This window comes from Paramormyrops kingsleyae, chromosome 7 (assembly GCF_048594095.1).
Source record: "Paramormyrops kingsleyae isolate MSU_618 chromosome 7, PKINGS_0.4, whole genome shotgun sequence".
Classification (NCBI taxonomy): Eukaryota; Metazoa; Chordata; class Actinopteri; order Osteoglossiformes; family Mormyridae; genus Paramormyrops; species Paramormyrops kingsleyae.
Genome location: NC_132803.1, coordinates 2,600,021 through 2,621,895, shown reverse-complemented (window position 1 = coordinate 2,621,895; position 21,875 = coordinate 2,600,021). Strand labels below are relative to the sequence as shown.

The following is a 21,875-nucleotide window of genomic DNA, read 5'->3' as shown; positions in this document are numbered from 1 at the left end:
CACGTCAGGAATGCTAACAGTATGTCGGTAACAAGACAGCCTGGGGTGAGACTGGGATCCTGGCCTGCATATGATTTGACAGCCACCTCGATGAGCACCGACACACTCATACCCATAAAACAGGCAGAGACCCTCACCTGCTTCACTGAAATACTGACACGCCCTCTGCAGAACGTTGGTTTCTGTGGAGCCTGGGGTTATCATCTCCTCATCTAGCACCCAAAGTAGCCCGCGAGGGTCATCCTCCGCTGCACGCAGCTGACAAGTGACAGGGGCAGTGGGGGGAGGGGAGGGCAGGGCAGGGGGGTGATGTTTCCAAGCTCTTCATCCATCCCCTCATCAAATTTACTGTCATAATGAGCCACTTACCAGCTCCCCAACCCCCGCCCCCCCCCCAAAGGGAGGCAGCAGTAATTGAGCTCGCCAAACAAATCCAGCAGCATTTCCATGGTTTGTAGCCCCATTAAGATGCTGCAGAAAAGCCCGTTACCTGCCATCACAGGACTGCGCATTACCTGCAGCACTGGCTGATCGACAGCGGAGACGACTTGGGTGGGACTGAACTCGGGGGCTGCAAAATCCACCGGCACTTTCTCCTGAAGGAGATGATAAAGCAGATGTGGACATCCAGGTATTACTGACACAAATGAATTTAACCTGCGAATGATCACAGCGCTTTCTATAATGCGACATGATTAAATAAATGAACTGAATTGTCTAGCAATCAACAGATCCAATGCGAACATATTAATTACAACTGCAGCAATGCACATGTAAAGATATGCAAATGATAGTGATCAGTTTTGATCTAGATCTACTCTAAGATCAAGGGGGTTGCAGATGTTCTTCAATCATTCAAAAATGGGACCTAACATCATGCTCATCAGCTTAAGCCTCCATTGGCATTTTTACTTCTTACTTGACATGTCGTTTCAGAAGCAGCAGCCGAGCAAAATGGATTGGTGTCCAAAGTGCCCCCGCCCCCTTTCCAGTGGTTCTGAGTGATGTCAATCACTTCCTTGCTGTATCCAGCAAACCATCCATGCATCCATCTTTCCATGCATCCATCTTTCCATGCATCCATCTTTCCATGCATGTGTGTGTGGCTCTGTGTGTCTGTAAGCCCCTGACACACGCAGCCTGCCCCCATACCTGAACATATTGCTCCAATGTGTGTGTGAACGTGTGGTTGTAGCGATACTCGAGGAGCCTCTCTTGAAGGTAATTGTGGCAGAACTCTGCAAAGCCAGCCGCCCGCTCCTCGCCGCCGTGCCGGGGGTTTCGCAGGCCGGGAGCGTCCACCACCATCACGGAGGCCAGCGTCAGCTGCTGGGAGCACAGTGACCTGCATGGACATGCCAGGAAAGACCCAGGCTTCAAAGACACAGCCAGGCCTGCAGATTTGCTCTCAAAACACAAAGACTTAAGAGGACAAGAGGGGTAAATTAAAGATGCCCCTACTTTGGGGTTGCATGCAATTAAAGTGATTTATTTTCTATTTTCAAATTATTCTTCTGTTGACTAAGTTCCTTGTTGTAAAATTTGAATTTCATTTTACACTTGCATTTTACATCAGAAAAAAAACAATTGTAACTTGTGGCTTAGATATCAGATTCTCACGCACCTCGCTGGGTACCACACCACATCACCCGAATACAGCTTCTCTCTATCAGTTTAAAAGAACAGGAGCATCTGTATTTTTGGTGGTACTAAAAATATCTTTGTGATCTCTAATTATCGAGGTATACCATAATACCGTTATACCGCCCAAGCCTCTTCGCTAGCTAAAGAGTAATGTTAGCCATAGAGATGCACAACATATTGGCATCGTTCCCATGTGTCAGTCTTGGACAACATTGCTGACTGATATTTAAACTTGGTAGTCTACACCAAACCTTCTAACATAGCTGGGTATTTCTCAACAATTTTTGATGAAGTGTCTATCCATATTACTGGCTAATCTGTCTTTACACATCCATAATGGCAAGCCCAGCATCTGGTGGGGGGTGGGGGGAGGTAATAGGGGAAGTTGTTCCAGGCCCAGCATGTGAGGGAGCTGGTTGAAATTATTTTGCCCCAGGCCCAGGAATAATGAACGCCAGCCTTGCATAATGGTTTTACCCTATTTTCTATAGTTCAGCGTTTCTCAATCTGGTCCTTGGGGACCCCCAGACAGGGAGCTGGGAGGATGCAAAAATGTGGACTGTATGGCAGAGTGCAAAAATGCGGACTGTATGGCAGGGTGCAAAAATGCGGACTGTATGGCAGGGTGCAAAAATGCGGACTGTATGGCAGGGTGCAAAAATGCTGACTGTATGGCAGGGTGCAAAAATGCGGACTGTATGGCAGGGTGCAAAAATGCGGACTGTATGGCAGGGTGCAAAAATGTGGACTGTATGGCAGTGTGCAAAAATGTGGACTGTATGGCAGGGTGCAAAAATGTGGCCTGTATGGGGGTCCGGGTTGGGAAACACTGCTTTAGTTCAAAACCACAAATTACAATTAATTACAATTAATTTATCAATTAAGCAATTTAATTGTGCTAAAGACTGATTAACTGACATGCGTAAGTAAAAACAAACGCATTCAATAAATTAAACAGCCATTATAAACATAAACAGGGTACCTTCGTCATTCACAGTACATGCATATACACTCACCTAAAGGATTATTAGGAACACCATACTAATATGGTGTGTGACCCCCTTTCGTATTCAGAACTGCCTTAATTCTACATGGCATTGATTCAACAAGGTGCTGAAAGCATTCTTTAGAAATGTTGGCCCATATTGATAGGATAGCATCTTGCAGTTGATGGAGATTTGTGGGATGCACATCCAGGGCACGAAGCTCCCGTTCCACCACATCCCAAAGATGCTCTATTGGGTTGAGATCTGGTGACTGTGGGGGCCATTTTAGTACAGTGAACTCATTGTCATGTTCAAGAAACCAATTTGAAATGATTCGAGCTTTGTGACATGGTGCATTATCCTGCTGGAAGTAGCCATCAGAGGATGGGTACATGGTGGTCATAAAGGGATGGACATGGTCAGAAACAATGCATTTAATGCATTTAATGCATTTAAACGATGCCAAATTGGCACTAAGGGGCCTAAAGTGTGCCAAGAAAACATCCCCCACACCATTACACCACCACCACCAGCCTGCACAGTGGCATGATGAGATCCATGTTCTCATTCTGTTTACGCCAAATTCTGACTCTACCATTTGAATGTCTCAACAGAAATCGAGACTCATCAGACCAGGCAACATTTTTCCAGTCTTCAACTGTCCAATTTTGGTGAGCTTGTGCAAATTGTAGCCTCTTTTTCCTATTTGTAGTGGAGATGAGTGGTACCCGGTGGGGTCTTCTGCTGTTGTAGCCCATCCGCCTCAAGGTTGTGCGTGTTGTGGCTTCACAAATGCTTTGCTGCATACCTTGGTTGTAACGAGTGGTTATTTCAGTCAAAGTTGCTCTTCTATCAGCTTGAATCAGTCGGCCCATTCTCCTCTGACCTCTAGCATCAACAAGGCATTTTCGCCCACAGGACTGCCGCATACTGGATGTTTTTCCCTTTGCACACCATTCTTTGTAAACCCTAGAAATGGTTGTGTGTGAAAATCCCAGTAGCTGAGCAGATTGTGAAATACTCAGACCGGCCCATCTGGCACCAACAACCATGCCACGCTCAAAATTGCTTAAATCACCTTTTTTTCCCATTCTGACATTCAGTCAGTTCAGGAGATTGTCTTGACCAGGACCACACCCCTAAATGCATTGAAGCAACTGCCATGTGATTGGTTGATTAGATAATTGCATTAATGAGAAATTGAACAGGTGTTCCTAATAATCCTTTAGGTGAGTGTATAATACTGTGATTTATTCTATTTATTCTATTTAATGAACAATTTGGATGTGAATGACAGCATCACACACAGTGAGCCACTCGGGTGCCTCTGACGTGCACGACGACGTTCAAACCCGGAAGTAGTACCTGTTGATGAGGGAGACGACGGTGGAGAAGAGTTCCTCATACAGGCCGATGGCCATGCCTTCCACGCACTGAGAGGCGCTGAGCCGGGGGCCGCCTGCAACACGCCGTGCCAGGTGAGGGCGTGCGTACAGATGTGCACAAACACGTTTGCACAAGAGCACAGCGAACATAACGGCAGACATGGACGACTGCGCGTATCCCCATAGTGATCAAGCAAATGCACATATTCCCTCCCAAAGTCATATACACGTTAATGCTAATTAAAATTCCTACGCCAGAGAGACAAGGATATAGCTAAGACACATGTGACGATACACAAGTATATATCAGGTCATTGCCATAATTTTCATAGCAAACAATGGCTCCCTCTCACAGGCCGACGGACTCACTCTCCTCTGTGCCCTCAGGGTAGTGCCTCCCTCTGCTGCCCCCGGTGGCCTTCTCCAATAATTGACGCAGGTGATGCTTGAAGACCGCAGTCTGGAGCTCCTCCCCCTCACAGCCGATGACACTGCTGGCCAGCTGGGCACTGTCGAAGTTCACGAACTGCCGCCGACCGACTGCAAGACAATGGCAATCGAGGTGAGATAATGGCCCAGAGGCAAACATACCCACCCACTGCATTGTTGTTCTTCTTTAACACCATCTTACCTTTGCAGGCCCCCGCTGCCCCTAAATGGTATATTCCGGCCAGCACATGCCAAATCGCTCGTTGCTCATTGGCTGAGAAGTCCAGTGATTCCATGGCAGCCACCAACTTTGAGAAGGCAGCTGATGCTTTCTGCCTCTCCTCTACCTGCCAGAGGGGGCGATGGGGGTAATGCGAGTAAAGAGAGGCTACAAACAGAACAGAGTGCTAAGTGGGGGCATGGGGTGAAAAAGAAGGGCTGTTCCAGTTGTTGCAGTGAAGAACGTCGTGAAATGCTCTAGCATTGCTGCGTACCTTCGCCAGTGCGACGATACCGAATGAGTTGCTCTCACTCAGCTGGTGCAGGTGAAGCTCTGTCCTGCAGGGACGGGGGAAAATGTGACAGGCACTTACAGGTCCGCGTTTGACCCAAATTCTCCAGCCGAAAAGGTCACCTCAGCATAAAAAAAGGACAAGCACATAACTACTGCCTGTAAGCTTTTTAAAGCCAATTCAGAGGTTCAAAATCCAGGCTGTTCCCCCGCTTACAGGCAACATAGATTTGTGTCCTCGCAGCTTCAGCCGGCACTGACCTCATTTCCGCACTGAGCCCTGCCAACATCTGGGAGAAGACCAGGAAGTTGCTCTCGCCCTCCTGTCTCTGGCACACCTTCCACTTCTCCAGCAGCATGGTCTGGTCCAAAGATGGACACACAGGCAAAGGGGTCAATGGTAAACGGGCTTCATGGAACGATGAAAGGAACAAGCAGGTTGAAGGGTTAGGGTTAGGTTTAGGGTTAGGGGCTTCGTGCCAGTCAATCACCAGTCAGGAGAGTCAGATAAGAGCAGCATCACATTTATATATTTAGCAGATGCTTTTGTCCTGAATCTAGGCCCCCAAGAGCAGTGACAGTCAGGTTATGAGGCGCAGGTGGGTTTAAGGGCTTTGTTGAAGAGCCCAGGGGTGAAACAATTACTCTACTGGCCATTGGGATTTGAACCCATGACCTCCCGGACAGGGCTGCACATCCCTAACCTGCAGAGTTGCTGTGGCAGGCCTGTACCTGTAGGTGTCCTCCCGCTGCCAGGCCGGCGTGGTTGAAGTCGATGGAGAGCACAGCGGCTACACGGGATGAGGCCTCGCTGTGCTGGGAGCTCACGCAGCCGAAGGAGCGCAGCACAGTGAAGACGGACTGCAGCTTCTCAGCTGCGAGCACACGGGGGGCACGCGGTCACATGACATGGGCAGAATGACAGTCACCACACACACTGTGCTGAGCTATACTGCGCGTGCTAAAGCAGGATATTACATCATACTGCAGTTCTCTGCATCATTGTTTTAGATGCTGTACTGGACCTCATTTAAATATAGCATCAGCCTCATTTCAGGCATCATTTCAGGAGAGATTCCCTGTTTTTTTGGTGCTGAGACACACAGGGCACCTGAAGCGGTGCATTGTGGGTAGACTCCTCACCAGTCACACTGCCCCCTGCAGTGCCAGCCTGCTTCAGCAGCTCCTGCACGAAGGACACGCAGGCGGTGGTCTTGCCCGTGCCGCTTCTGCCCAATGCCACCACACTCTGGTCCCGCCGCTGCCGCACCATGGAAACGTAAGTGCGACGCACGAGGGCCTGGAGCACGGAGGGGGCCTCCCATGGCCCGTCGCTACGGCGACCCCACGGGCCCTGGCAGGGTGAGGCAGGGGGGCACAGGGTAATCACGATAAAGACCGAGCACAGCCGAGGGTGCCCATGCCGTTACGGACATCCCTCCAAAACACAAACATGACCTCTGCTTAGCGCCAATGCACACGAGCCTCAGTGAATGTTTTGGATTTCTGAAGATCTGAATGTGAATCATTCAATCAAGGGTAATTAAGAGCTGGAGGAAACCCACTGTAAATAAGGGACAATCAGCACCAGGGCTGAGACAAGACATGCAGTGCTAATAGAAATGACATGACTGACAAGCATTTTTGACTAGGGACACATGACCAGCTGCATGATTGTAAGGCTTTTTCAGTCCTGTGTGCCATCGATTATAACTGAAGTCATTTACCCCATTGGGACCATATATGCACATATTACAACCGTGATCAAAACCTTCCATTTTTAAACCTACCAATACATGCTTGTAGTAACTGTTCAAGTTACAAACAGGGTTTCAGAGGGGCATGGATACCCTGGCTGATTCAGGGGGGCCAGCACATCACAGGGACCATGGGGGGGGGGGGGGCATGGATACCCTGGCTGATTCAGGGGGGCCAGCATTTCACAGGGCCCCATGAATATATAATATTATACATAAAGCTGGGGGGGGGGTCAAAGTGAGAATTTGTAGGTTAGTTCCTGAGCAGCCAGCATCCTGGATGAATGCATTGGCTTCTTAGCTGTAGGTACTCTGAGGTTTCATTGGCTGCGACAGCACAGCAGTGATGTGTGGCCGGTTGCCATGGTTACCAGCTACCTTGCTCTGAGGGCTGGAAGGCGGCCACAGGGCCAACACGTTGGGCCCGGCGCGGGTGAGCGGCAGCTGGGCACGGGCACGGCTGCATAGCACGTGCAGGACGCTGGGCTCGCTGATACTCTGTAGGTCGCTCAGGTCCTCTAGCAGGTCCAGCTCAGGAGGGTTCACCTGCGGGCGGGGGGGGGGGGGGGATGGGGGGATGAAGAACCAAGCAAGACTCGGAAAGATGTAGAGAAGATGGCGATGATGTAATGAAAGGATCATCATATTTGGCCAGTCTTGGGGTAGAAGATGCCAGAAAATAAGTATGAGAAATTTTCACAAGACCAAATTCTAACCAAAAAAAATGTTGGGTTAGTGTAAAACTCCGTGGTGACAATCCGATCTTACAGTATAACTTCAGCCTTTGGGAGACTCACTTTCTCAATCTCGTACTCGGTAACATCATGGACAGACCCATCAGTCTCCAGCCGCACTCGCACCCTCCCGTCGGGCAGCTCCGGGGTTCCCTCGTCAGGCTTAAGCTGCACGGCTTTAGCAAAACAACAAAAAAAAAGCACATTCTCATTTGTATTTTATTAATTCCACATGCACATTCTCATTTGTATTTTATTAATGTTTCCCCACCCCCAAACGATAATGGTACATTCTGATGAGCAGCGTGGTTAGTCCTACCATCCATCCATCCATCCATCCATCCTAAATACATGTCTGCAGGCAAGGTCACGCTCCAGTCAGAGGACTTAACTTATAACCAGAGATATAGATCAAAGAAATGAGTAGTTCTGGCAGCAGAAATGAAAGGACTTTGGTTCTGTAGGTATGGTTCAGAGGCGCCTTGTGTTTCTCAATTATCTCCGTGATTTTGGCGTTTTTCTCTGCGTTCTCCAGTTTCCACGGTCAGGTGTACTGGTACCTCCCGTTGTGGGTTACTGCATGTGTCCTGGGGGGCACCAGACCCTGCAGGGTTCCCCCTGCCTTGTGCCCTGCATTTGCAGCCGTTAGCTTCAGGCTAAGCAGCACCTTGCACGGGAGTGGGTAAGTAGATGACAGGATGGTTTAAACTTTATACACACATTTAGCTTATTTGTGGTTTCATTTCCAGAGGAACACTAAGAGGGGAGACTTCTCACTCTTTTGTGTGTGAGTGTGAGTGTGTGTGTGTGTGTGTGAGAGAGAGAGAGTGAGAGAGACTACGCTTGTCCAGCCAGGGGATTTGCTGTCGTTGTCAGATGACATTTACTAAACAACCACAATCCCCCCCGTGCTAATTAACGACAGGATTAGTCATGGCTCCGGTTCTTTCGCTGTGAGTAATCCTGAGCTTTTCATCTCCCCCCCCCCCCCCATTTGAGCAGAGTGCCATGTGCTGTATTAAAGAGGAAGGTGGTATTAAACTGGGGAGGTCCACATGTCAGCCAGAAACATGCTCAGTGTGCAAAGAGCAGCTATTGCGGGTTTAAGACAAGAGCAGCCACAGTGTTACTATGAAGCGTGAAGGCCGTCCAGCACAGAACAACACAATCTAACCATAAAATGACTCAATTAGAACATCTTACTACAAAAGAAATCTCTATAAAAAAGACGACCACTTCCGTAAAAATGTTTCAGTTTCATTTTAAGAGTGCTGTGGACAGCAGAAGCCACATCTGAACTACGATAATTGTGTGGCACCCCGATTACTTTCAACCTTGAAGAGGAGCTGCGATCGTAAGGTCACCAGCTCACATCATGCAGCCGGCAGAGTGATTTCACGGTTGGGCTCTTGAGCAAGGATCTTCACCCCCAATTGCTTCCGACCCTGCTTCTCACTCGCATGTCGCTTTGGATAAAAGCGTCCGCTAAATTAACAGACGTAAGGCCCAGCCAGAACTGTAATGATCATGAGTCATGTACTTGTAGGTAGGGTAGGTATGTATTATTAATCCTCTGGGGAAATGATGAACAATAATAATGATACACAATACCATGCCAGGGGACAGGGTGGGTGTTCACCAGCTATATATAACCTAAGGTCAATTAATACACGTAACACTAACTCACCAGCCACACCACAGTAATACAAGTAACTTGAAGACAAGTGTAAACCTGACCTCATGTTACCAGTTCAAAGTGAACAACATGCATCTTCCTCTTTTCCCCCCAAATTGGCTTTTCTCATACATGCAGTCACTCGCTCACGCAAGGTTAGGCTAGAGTCTCTCAGATCTACAACTGCAGCTCACCGAGGGTGAAGCCATCTTTGTACACAAACCACACCTTCCTGGCCTCATACCACACGTCCTTCTGCTGAAGAGGGGAAACGAAAAGGTGAAAACAGCAGAACGATACAGAGCATGAAGAATAAATGCGTTGTATGCATATTTCGGTCTTCTTGGGGTCCGGCCTAACTTGCTGAGAGAGATTTGGGCTTGGAGATATCTGATGAGGGTAAAACAAGCTAAAAAGAATATTCAGAGTGTACAGAGGAATGGTAGTGAATAAGAAGCACGTTTGGAACCTGTAACAGATTGGTGACAGGTCACATGATGCTTGCGAACTCACAGGCTCCGCCCTCCGCATCCGCTCGTGCTCAGTTGTGTCGCTGTCAGCGAGGCGTCCCTCTGGCTCCTGTCTCTCATCTGTTTCTCCTCCTCTCTCCTTCTCGGCCTCTTTCGTCTCCTCTTTCTCACGTTGCTCCTTCATCCCCTCTGGGCAGACTCTGGGGCTAGGGTACGTTTCCGCTCTAGAGGGGTCTTTTCTGTCCCCTGCCAGTCGGCCCCCCTCGCCGTTCACTAGCTGCTCTGCCCGCAGCGACATCTCCGCCTCCAGGATCGACGGGGTCTCGTCAGGGTGCAGGAACTGCTGAACGAGGTCGTTGCTGAGTTTACTGGGCTGCGGAGCAGAGCACAGCGATTCCTTTGAAAGGCTGCTACCTTTGATGACGGACATCGTCACCATCGCCCACAACTCCCCAGTGTTCAGCCACCTTACCGCCCGCTCCTCTTTCACTTCTGGCTCTTTCAGGCGTGTCTCCTTCTCCGTCTCCCTCACGAGCTGCTTGAGGAAGCCCCCCGGTACGGCTGACAGAGGCGGAGGAGGGGGCTGTACTGGCAGAGAAGGGGGCTTCTTCTCCTCCTTAATCTGCACGGACAAGACAGGATGGGGAGAGTCAGTTAGACCAGGCAGAGCGACTCGAGGGGCCCGAATGACAGGTTGCTATCCATGCTGTGACAGAAACTGGGGCAAACACACACTTAATAGACAAAGGCAGACAGGCATTAGGCCACAGCCTAACCCACAGAGGTGACCATTCACAACAGGGATCACATTATTCATCCACAAAGCCAGCAGTGTCTCACACTTTCCTGTGGGACCTCTGTCTGCTGGTTTCCATTCCATCCCGGTCCCTAACTGTGCCAGAGTGCTGTCTAAGCTCATATTTTTCTAGGTGTTTCCTGAGAATAGATTTCAAATAATATTGTACCCTCAGGACGTCTGGGAGTCCCTGCTCTAAGAAGAACTCAGTTTATGCCCATTGAAATGGCAAAATGGTCAAAGAAACTATCACTGATTTTGGGAGGGGGTGATATTGCAGGTGTGGGACTGTGCTGCAGCATGAACTTTCCATTGCTGATGCAAGACTAACTTCCATATGTCACATCACCCGAATTGTATTTTCTGCGTTGGCAGGTGGCTCCAGAAATGCCTGTACTTCTGCTATGGAGATGGGGCAGACAGACAGACAGGCAGAGAGACACACAGAGACAGGCAGGCAGGCAGAGAGACAGACAGACAGGCAGAGAGACAGAGAGACAGGCAGGCAGAGAGACAGAGAGACAGGCAGGCAGAGAGACAGACAGGCAGGGACAGGCAGGCAGAGAGACAGACAGAGAGACAGACAGGCAGGCAGAGAGACAGACAGGCAGGCAGAGAGACAGACAGGCAGGCAGGCAGAGAGACAGACAGGCAGGCAGAGAGACAGACAGACAGGCAGGCAGGCAGAGAGACAGACAGGCAGGCAGAGAGACAGGCAGGCAGAGAGACAGACAGGCAGGCAGAGAGACAGGCAGGCAGGCAGGCAGAGAGACAGACAGACAGGCAGGCAGAGAGACAGCATATCGCCCCATCAAGGTAAAACAAAGTAACTGCATATTTTATCAAAACCGCGTTACGACCGAAATCGGGTGTCTTAGGCTCTGCTTCATCTGGTGACAAAATCTCTCTGTTCAACCACGCTCAGTTTTAAACAAATACACTCATTTACATACATACCTCCTATGCATAAGGGTAGGTAGTTGAAAAACTCTGAAGCCCTTTTCTCAGTTTCACTGTCAGCGCAATGACTGGTTTGCCATTTTAGAGCAGCAGAGCTTTGTGATGTGAAATGATCACCATGTCAATTCCCTGGGAAAGACCCAGGTGTGATCGCCCTCATTGAAATTAACCACTCCCTGCCAAGCCACACGTCATTGGTCCAATGTTTCCATGTGAGCTAAACCCATTATTAGAACTGAACAGTACTTCTTGAAAAGACATCAAAGGTTAGCCTTTATTAAGGTTTGTACAAAACAAGTCAAGTAATTTTTAAGATGCTGGCTACAGCTGCCTTTAACGAGGCTAATCGAAATTTAGAAGGGAAGTCAGACTAACTGGCTCTTATTTAAATTCACCTGTGAGGGAGCTTGTGATCCGGTTTGTATCAGCTTCTGCTTGCTCTACCCTCAGCACCTTACAGGATATCCTGCAGCTACACTCTGCTCCCACTGGCCGTCGCGCTAACTGCTCCCCGTGGGGACATGCGCAGCTGCATGGTAGCGACACACAGGCCCCACGGGGGCGACCTAAAAGTGACACCACGCGCAGACAGCATAGCAGCTGGTCTCAGCTTAGGACAGCTGCGATCCACTGGTCGGCTGTTGAAGCCCCACGGATGAGACTGCATAGAATTCAGGCAGAGTCTCTTAGAAATGCAGAACCCCCAGGAGAATATTGTTACAGTAGTGCTACAAGCACAACAGTTAAATGTCCTCAAAAGTACTTTTACATTTGGTTGATATTTAGTTTGCCCAAAGCAAACTGGAAATTGTGTGTCAGAACCTCCTCTGACCCCTAGACCAGTTTACCACCCAAGTGCCAGGCTCAGGTAATTATGAAGTTTATAACAAGCAATGTCAGGTGGTGGAACAGACCAAAAAATATTGGGGGTGGGGGGTGCTGAGGAATGAGCTAAGAACTCATACAGAAACTGTTACAAATGGATACAGCAATGGTGAGAGTGGGATTACCGGGACATCAGAGAGACAGACTGTAAACTGGGGAACCCCCAACACGCAGACACACACACACACACACGCAGACACACACACACGCAGACACACACACACGCAGACACACACACACACGCAGACACACACACACGCAGACACACACACACGCAGACACAGCACTGCACCTTCTGCTCCCAGAGCTGTAACCGTGATGACATTGCCATGACTGCCTGGTGAAGGGGATGAGGCTGGGGGAGGAGGGAGGGGGGGTCAATCAGGCTTAGCAGAGTATGTTTAATGGGGGGGGGTGTGAGCACTGACACGGTGAACCTGAGAATGGGAAGAGAGATTGAAAGAGAGAGCAGAAAGAGAACAAGATTAGAGATGAGAAACTGACAGCAACCACAAAGCCTGGTGACCGCGGCTGAGAGTCTCCTGCCATGAGACTCAAAAATGCTCATATAATACTCACTGTCAAAGAGATTCTCAGAAACATGTCATCTGTCATTAAAGCAAAATGTTTCATCAGCCAGACAATTAGCTTCAGTGACATTTATGCATGACATACCACTTTTTTGTAGTATTGAAAAGTACAATAAATCAATCCCTCCATTTTCCAGAACGCTCATCCTTCTGGTTCACGGGGGGTCCGGAGCCTATCCTGGAAGCTACGGGCACGAGGCAGGAACCAACCCAGGACGGGGGCCAGCCCATTGCAGGGCACACTCGAACACAGTATACTGCAATAAACCCTTCAGTGCTAAAAACTATTCAATTAAAAAAGGATTCTTTTTACGGGCACATGTATCAAGGCCAACGTTTCGCGCATCCAAATGCAGATTGGAGGTTCCTTCCTTCTGAATGGCCGCCTGATAGATTCCGCCTTGTCATTGACGGGTTGATGCAGAAGGTGAAACGATCTGCGTGGAGGTAGGACTCTGGGGGGCCATGCTAATACATAACCATGTAATGACATTGCTTTGCTCCCACCCCCATAACACGCCCTGGGCGGCGGCGGTGATGAAGCGGTGTCACCTTTAGAACACACCCTGAGCCACAGCACGGCGCGAGGGGACAGCTGCCCGGGGGGGCGGGGGGCACAGTAACGGAACACCAGGCGACCACTGAACGGCACCGGAGAGGCTTCTGTCAGAGCTCATCCCTAAGCGAGTTCACACACGCTGCCTGCTGTCGTGAAGTTTGCAGGCCTGCAGGGGTGTGGCCGACAGTGTTTTAATGTTGGGGGCAGGGCAGAGGGGCTGATGTTTAAGCTACTAATTGACAAATTTCTTGTACTTTTCGCAGTTCCGCCAGCACTTCCTGTATGCATCTTTTTCCTGTTCTTGTCTTCATGACATACTTGTTTAGTATGTATGTTCTATCGTCTTGCTCAAAAACAGATTACGGAACGTCCATAAATCACGGAACATGATTCATGCTGAAAATAAAGTCGCACGGTGAGCAAAACACGAGGAGCACAAGGCAGGACGGCAGAGCGGCACCAGGACCTCAGAAGCGTGCAGATGTGCTGTTATATGGGCAGCAGGCATTTGAAAGTACATCAGAATCTCTGACCCTTATCTGAATGACATCATACTTGCAGCAGAGGGAGTTACAGGCCCCTGACACAGCACAGCACAGAATGGGGGGGGGGTCGGCCAATAGGTTGCTGTGGTTAGGTGTCTTTGCTAGTTTCCACGGCTGATGCGTGAAGTGGTTATGCGAGTATATCTACAAAAACGGTGCCATCAGTTAATGGTGAGAGCAGGGCTTATTCTCATCGGAGACATCAGCCAACCACAAGGTGACTCAGTCTAAAGAACATCTAAATCTACAGCAACATCTGTTGTGGACCATGAGCAGAACCTCGGGTGAAAAATGACCCAACCCAGGCGGGAGCTGTTGGCGAGTAAATGAGGCCTTGGCACAAGCTGAAAGGTTCTTCTCTTCTACTTTGGTGTCATCATCTTGGAAGTTCCATGTCTGGGGAAGGAACAGCTCCTGGCAAAAGCAACCAAAGACCATGAAGATTACCATGGTTACAGCCAGGCAAGCAGCCCCGTGGACCTGCCCCACTGATGCGGCGAGCCGTGCGGCTGCAGAGCACCCCGCGGCACCTCGGTCTGGCCAACAGCTAGATCCTCTCTTCTGCAATCACAACTTGACACCATAGTCTTAATGTGGTCATATGTTGCTGCAATTTTCAAATTGCAATATCGATACCCATTATTTTTATCTGATGAATCTTACCAGGATAAGCAGGGATGCAGTCTCCTTGTTTTATATGCTGGAACAAAAAGCCAGTTATTGTTTGAGATGGAGGGATTAAAATCGATTTTGGTTCAAAGCTATTATGACAGTAATATTAAAGAGAAAATTATACTTTTCAACAGCCAAGGAATGAACAACGATCTCTGTCAAGAAAAAAAATACATAAACAAAACTATAATGGGAAACGTCTGCATAGAAAGATGCATGCATAAACAATTTTTTGCAAATGAATTCCTTCTGCCCGTGTATGTAGCGCTCCTTGCCAGGAGAGAACTCGCTAATCAGTACAGAAACACCAAAGATGGCATCCAAAAGGCCTCGCGTTCAGCTCGGAGCCCAATCCCACCACTCATTTTTTTTTGTTTGTAACATGCTATTTGCCTCACTTGTACGTTGCTTTGGACAAAAGCATATGCTAAACAAAACAAATGCAGACAAATGTCATTCGGATCTCCATTCCAAAGCAGTCAGGACAATAACAGGATCACCACTCTAAAAGATCATTTGGACAGTCGAACAGAAAATAAACCTGGCTGTCCATGCGTGTCTAGCAGAAGCTAACAACAGAATGTTGCAGACTGAGCCCCCAAACTGTTAGATCAGACTATTATTGTGTCACAAACCATTAAGCCAGTGTCATAAGCATGTATGCCACCCACCCAAACAATTAATGCGGTTTATTAAAGTAGGACAAAGCAGACAGAACCCCACAGTAATTAGGTTCTAAACACACTGAGTACAGGCCGGTTTGGATACGTCCTCGATGCACGTCCCTTAAAGCCGACAGACGGCAGATGTACTGCTGCTACTTCTGGGACTTTATCAACTTCACTGCCAACGTCTGGCACATTACGACACTCAATTTCTTAAAGTCCTGGAGTTTTAACAAGATACTTTCAGCTCACAGGTACATTTTGGCACCTAAATGCAAAGTAGTTTTTATATGCTAAAGGGCCGAAGGCTCGCCTGGGATTTGCAAAACAGGCAAATTTCATAGGCGCTACGTTTGTCACCCATTCGGAAGAGCTAACATACAAGGAGAATAGGAATAACTAAAGCACCACTAGACGAAGTGAAAGACGTACGAGTTTCTCCCTTACGACCATCTACACTGGAGTGAACTCCCACATTATGTTGGCTACAGTGACACAGACACGGATTGGACGTTTCTGTGTAAACCAGCTAAGCTTTATATTATTTTATATGATCAAAAACCACATGTTCAGCTAATTAACCACCGACATGCTGGCAGGAAATCAGTGCTTTCAGGAAGTCGGTGTTTTTGACCTCTAAGCCTGAAGCCAGACGGAAAGCTCCCAACAAAGCCGGCCCAGTACAGCCCCAGTACAGCCCCAGCAGCCGGCCACGCTCCCTGCCTGGGGCGCAGTCTTGAGCCCGTTGCTGTCCACTAAAGTGTGCAGCATGGCTATCTAACCAGACCGGCAAACTGGAAATCAAGCAACTTGCAATCCAAATGCTCTCCCCGAAACAGCCAGCTTCAGGTCCACAAGGACCATTCCCCCAACCCATACTGGTGGCCCATCTTGAAAACAGTCTCCACCTATAAATAAACCATTGCAGCCTCTCCATTTGCCTAAACCTTGACGGTGAACTTTAAAAACTTACGGGACCAACCACCTACCTGTGATTTTTTACTTTTTTTTGGAGGGGGGGAGGGGAGGGAGACAAAATCCAAACTCTTCTTGTTTTCTGCTTCTCCGCCTAAATCCTGGGACCCGAGGACAGAACACACGCTCACAGACACACACACTCACACAGGACAGGAGCAAATGACGAGGAGTCAGGAATAGAGTGACATCCCCACACACACATAAGATAAGCAGCTGAGTTAACACAAGACTCTACTATAAATATCCAGAACCATGGGGGGAGGGGGGGAAGGCTGTTGCATTTTGGGAAACGGTCTGGGAACAGATGACAGGGACGTAGGAGAGTGGAACAGAATACAGGGATAGGTGGAGAGATGCATTGGATCCGACAGCAGTTCCCATGCCAATAAAATCATGAGCGTCTCTGGTAGGGCAGGCCTTAGTAAAAGGCTGTATTACAAAAGAGGAGTTTCTACTTTAACACAGACAAAGACACAGCAGAGAAACAGGAAGAACAGGACCAAACTATAAATAAATATGAAGCACATTATAAACCATCCTGTCCATCAAACAATCTGCTGTCAAATCCCATGGCAACACCCCCCATCCGAGACCCTCCCCCACAGGCTGCAGGCTGTCAGATGCTTGTCACCTTTTCGACTGACAGGAACAGCTGGGAAAGTGGGAGGAGCTACTTGGTACCAAAGGGTGGCAAGGAGACGAAGGCGTAGGTCAGTGGGCGGGCGAGAGAGAGAGAGAGCTTGCACACTCAAATCCTGACAGCAGCCAGAACTCTCGCTGACTTTGCTCGCACAGGGATGCATCGAGGCAGGAAGGGAGCAGCACATGAGACCAGCGTCTCCCACAGACTCCATGTCAGGGACACCGCTACTGTAACACTGGACAATGACGACACCAAAATAAACCCACAGACACCAACAGATCTGTGTCACTACTGTACGCTGGAGTGTGGAGAACAGCATAGACTCTCCAGAAGGGCCACTGGGGCCCATTAAACCACAGACAATAATCATAGTTACACGGAAAAAAAAAAGGGCCTTTTATTTTTGAACTGTTTGTTTATATAAGCAGTCCAACACTTACATTTCCTAGCAGTTTCAAAACAATATTAAAATAAAATAAAATTTCAATTAATAACAATAATCATTAATAGAATAATATCATCAATAATCATTTCACCGTAATAGTAATAACCCCACGAACAGTAGTATTTGCGTTCTGGCACATCACAAAGAGTTTCTCTGCAAACTGTAAACCGGTGTATCTATAGCACAGTGCCCTTGGGTATCTCCTGACAATCGTCAATCAGCTCTTTAGAAACAGGGGCCCTGTTCCCCATACAGACAATAAATATGACAGAGAGCCCAAAATCTGTATTAAAACAAAACATTATAATCTCTAACATGTCGGTACAATATCTAAACTTATGTGCAAGATGTGAGCTGACTGCCCCCCCCCATACACCACAGGCCAAGTGCCGGGGCCAGCCTCCCCCCCCCCACCCAGCTTCTGTCGATATCGAGCGTTTTTGACACAAACTCCGCTCATTTCGTCGTATCTCTCTCTCGCTCTCACACTCACACACACGCTTTCCTGCACGCAGATCCTTTAATGTTTTCTCAGTCACCTTTTTGTAGATCTTTATTCGTCAGACAAACACTTCAACGGACAGATGTGCAGAAGACTACAGAAAGCCAGCCTCATAAAAATGTCACAAAAGAAACAGAATTAAATAGGGGGGGTGGGGGGTGGATACCCTGAAATATTGTTTTAGGAATACAAGAGGGGCCGCCATCTTTGAGAAAGGGTTGGGGGAGGATTCCTTCTGGCACCACAGAGCAGCACTTTGGTGGGTTACTGGTGGCTCTGCAGACTCTTGATGCCACTGTCCCTCCCCAAGGAGACAGCAGGCCTGTGTCAATCTTGTACCCTTTCCACAATACAGGAAGAAACCCCCCCACACACACACACACACACAACACACACGTAACACGCACACGCACACGCACACACACACACACACACACACACACACACACACACACACACACACACACACACACACACACACACACACACACCAAGTGTACCGGTTCAGTAGCTGGTGATGTTTGGCTGGATGGAGATCTGTCTGGCACTCTGACATGTCGAGGCGGGACTACGCTCCATGAAAGGTGACAGCGTTGATCTATTGATCAGCAGAGTTTTTCTTTTTAACCTCGCAGTGGCTGGTCAGCAGCCAACTGCACACATACATTTGGCACATCGAAAGGCGAAAGGGTGGAGGGTATCACAGAACTTTCCAGAAACACCCTTGTCATCTTGGGCTGAAGTGGCACTTTAAGGGGGGGGGGGGGGGGGGGTCAAAGGTGCCTTTATCAAAGATGGCAGCTTCCTCTTAAGGGCAACTCAGACCTGTCCCCAAACTCTCACGAAGCCAAACCGGGAAATGTAACTGCAGGAGACTGAAACCTGAACAACTGCCATTTCACTCGGCCTTCAGCGCTACCTTGGCAATAAAAAAAACAACACAAATAAAACCTTGTTTAAGTTGTGGATGTGCTTCTTCTAACGTTTTACAAAATCAAGGAAATTTAAAAGCACAAGAGAAAACATCCCTACAGCAAAACATCAACAGACATTCGTGCCACATTCAAATAAGCGTCACAAAAAGAAAACGCGCACAAAACAAAAACATCAAGATTGAGCCTTGTAACAAAAGGGTTAAAGTTGTCTCCGTAGCAACCGTGGTAGTTATCTCAGGCCTGCTCGCCACTGACATCCGAAGGTTAATCCAAGCATGCGCACGTGGCTTTCCGTCTGCATGTATACGTCCATCTGTCTATACGGCCATGATTTATTATGCTGGAGGTGTGGTTGAGAAAGTCCATTTCCCTGACTGTGGCTGGGCTGACCGGTCTGTGAGAGATGCAGCTCTCAAACAGGGTAGTCTCAGGAGTGTCTGTGTCTCTGCTTAATGACCTACCTATTACTCCCCCCCCCCTTTAACATGAAGGTATTTGAACCTTGACGAGTTTGGGTCACACGCAGCCCTGTCCTGAGGTACATGCTCACACGCGCACTGCCGTTTCACAAGGGGGCTGGAGGTGGGGGCAGAATCAATAATATTTTTTTAAACAGAATTAAACAGCTGAGCTCCCATTGCCCCCACAGCATCCCAGTCAAGACACAGAGACAGAAACACAGACAGGTAGACAGATAGTTCCCCATATATACAAACATTGTCTAGCGTATACTGTAGATGCACAGAGAAAGGGTTGCTTTTCTATATACAGTCAGACCAAAGCTCCGTCCTGACAGTACTCCGAGTTTCCATCATCCATCAAACACTGGCACTCCCCCCCGCCTGCCCCCACGCCCCCCCCCCAGCTCAGTGGGCGAGGCTTGCGTCCTCGAATGCATCCCAGGGCCGTGGTGACGAGTCACAGGATCCTCCTGCCGGCGCCGCGGGGGCAGTCAGTCCACCATTCCGTGTCCCTGTGTCCTTTACATTTTTCCCCCGGACGGCAGTTTGAGGCGTGTTGATATCTGGGCCTGAAGCACGTCCTGAATTTGAGGCACCTTCAAGTGTCTCAAGTAAAATGTTTATATTGGCACTTTATGCACTTCATTTATCTCTGACAATGGGGAGGAAGAGGGGGCGGGGGAACAGATCACAGGGGAAGGAAGAGTAGTCAGCTGTCCTGGGGGGTTTTCCCCCCTGTTCAATATCCAACAGACATGTCTTTCAATTTAAATCACAAAAAACATTCTAGCCAAAAGAATATCATTCTCATGACACCAAAACATTCCACCTCCTTCCAGGAACACACACACACACACACACACACACACACACACACACACACACACACACACACACACACACACACACACACACACACACACACACACACACACACACACACACACACACACACACACACACACACACACACACACACACACACACGGTCCATGTTCACTATGATATGTCCCAGCAGCGGAAAAAAACAACTCCCCATCCCCACTTTGTCCATCCTAACCCTTGCATAAAGCAAACCCCCCCCCCCCCACAAAAAAAAAAAAAGTTTCCTCCGTGGTATGGTCCATTCCATATCGGTCTGCTGCAACATCCCAGGCCAGCGTAGACCAGACCAAGAGGCGTGCAGGCTGAGAGGTGGAAAGGTGGTTCAGCGTAAGAGGTGGAGGAGCTGGTGCTGGACCTGGAGGGCAGAAGTTGGGCCTGAGGCCAAGGCCTGAGGGAAGCCATCGGAACCAGGAGGCTCCCTGTCCCATGATGCTACTTCAGTGCCCCGCCTGCATCACCCTACGGTCCTGAAATGCCACTGATTGCATGTCTTTGGTAGATTCCTTCCCAGCCTAAGACTAACGAGCATTTAGCTCTGACTGGCTCAAGACGTTGACCGTCAGATTCTATTGGCCGCCGCTGGAAGGGAAATTCAGGACTCTGGTACCAAAGCCGAATCTGTGTCAATCGTACATCTTAAACAGAGTGGGGTCTCTGCATGTTTCGGCTTACTGGAGGTCTCCTTCATCAATCCTCGTCAGGAATACAGTCCCCACACTAGGCACAGATAACCACAGTGCTCTAAGAGGCCACCAGAGGGCGCCAGATGCACAGTGGCTGCATCCATTGGTCTACCTGCAGTACAGGAAGAGGGAGAGACCAAAGGAAAGTCAGACATGGAGTGACAAGGACGCTGGGGAGGGGGGACTGCAAAGATGCCCTCGCTGAATCCCCCTCCTTCCACATGAAGTGCTGCCCTCTCCTTCAGCCAGGAGCATCGGTTCTGCAGGGGGGAGGGGGTCCATTAAGATCATCCCGGAAAACTGCTCGCTTGCCAAGCTGCCAGGTCAGGGATCCCTCTAATCGGCTCTGTCGCGGTGCGTAAGTGGAGTTCTGACAGCAGCACACTTTCTGTCGCTGTGCGTAAGTGGAGTTCTGACAGCAGCACACACTCCGTTGTCGGACACAAAGGTATTTTTTTCTCTTTTTCTGAGGCAGGCTGCGGGCAGGAGGGGTCACTGGGTGCTGTCGTTATGCTAGGGGCAGATCTAAGCTAGGGCTGGGGGGGCAGGCGGCGGGCAGGCGGCGGGGGACTCAAAGGCCGTTGCTGTTGCGATGCGCAAGCGGTGGCTTGGACAGCTCCACCACGGGGCCGCGGGTTTTCCCGATGACCTTGGGTGCCCGACGAAGCAGCTTCTGAGCCTCAGTGAAGGCCTCCGTTAGCTCCTTCTTCCATTGGATGAACTCTGGGTCACTCTGCACGGGAGTCAGGGGAGAGAGAGAGAGAGAGAGGGGGTTCTGTACATAGCCGAGCCAATGGAGAGAGAGAAAAACACACACACGTAACACAAACACCACAGAGCCGGTGTATGAGACAGAGGGAGGGAGATGAAAGGGTAACAAAAGGCAGAGAGATATGAGAGAGAGATGAAAGAGACAGGGAGAAGGGATGGGAGAAAAGGGCACAGATGGAACTACACAGAGAGCCTGATGGAGGGAGAGAGGGAGAGAGGGGCAGAGGGACAGAGGGAGAGAGGGACAGAGGCAGAGAGGGACAGAGGCAGAGAGGGACAGAGGCAGAGAGGGACAGAGGCAGAGAGGGA

At 49.2% G+C, this 21,875-nt stretch overlaps 2 protein-coding genes across 6 annotated transcripts in view; both read right to left on the bottom strand.

Moving 5' to 3' along the window:
• Window positions 1–16,454, bottom strand: part of LOC111851461 (unconventional myosin-XVIIIb) — a 46,421-nt gene extending 29,967 nt beyond the window's left edge. For 3 of the 5 annotated variants that reach the window (XM_072714031.1, XM_072714034.1, XM_072714033.1), the window contains exons 1-17: window positions 16,253–16,454; window positions 12,525–12,669; window positions 10,064–10,213; window positions 9,635–9,964; window positions 9,316–9,379; window positions 7,510–7,622; window positions 7,091–7,258; window positions 6,099–6,309; window positions 5,688–5,830; window positions 5,217–5,317; window positions 4,939–5,002; window positions 4,647–4,791; window positions 4,385–4,555; window positions 3,996–4,089; window positions 1,153–1,345; window positions 516–596; window positions 138–258 (exon numbers count right to left, since the gene is read on the bottom strand). In XM_072714031.1, coding sequence (XP_072570132.1) covers window positions 138–258; window positions 516–596; window positions 1,153–1,345; window positions 3,996–4,089; window positions 4,385–4,555; window positions 4,647–4,791; window positions 4,939–5,002; window positions 5,217–5,317; window positions 5,688–5,830; window positions 6,099–6,309; window positions 7,091–7,258; window positions 7,510–7,622; window positions 9,316–9,379; window positions 9,635–9,964; window positions 10,064–10,213; window positions 12,525–12,563 — 2,188 coding nt within the window. In that variant the 5' untranslated portion in view covers window positions 12,564–12,669; window positions 16,253–16,454. The remainder of the gene's footprint in view (window positions 1–137; window positions 259–515; window positions 597–1,152; window positions 1,346–3,995; window positions 4,090–4,384; window positions 4,556–4,646; window positions 4,792–4,938; window positions 5,003–5,216; window positions 5,318–5,687; window positions 5,831–6,098; window positions 6,310–7,090; window positions 7,259–7,509; window positions 7,623–9,315; window positions 9,380–9,634; window positions 9,965–10,063; window positions 10,214–12,524; window positions 12,670–16,252) is intronic. The other 2 variants (XM_072714032.1, XM_072714035.1) reach the window with 2 other exon arrangements.
• An 802-nt stretch (window positions 16,455–17,256) lies between these two features.
• The window catches only part of grk3 (G protein-coupled receptor kinase 3), a 45,308-nt gene continuing 40,689 nt past the window's right edge, over window positions 17,257–21,875 (bottom strand). Inside the window, exon 21 of the mRNA XM_023826466.2 lies at window positions 17,257–21,528. Coding sequence (XP_023682234.1) covers window positions 21,367–21,528 — 162 coding nt within the window. The 3' untranslated portion in view covers window positions 17,257–21,366. The remainder of the gene's footprint in view (window positions 21,529–21,875) is intronic.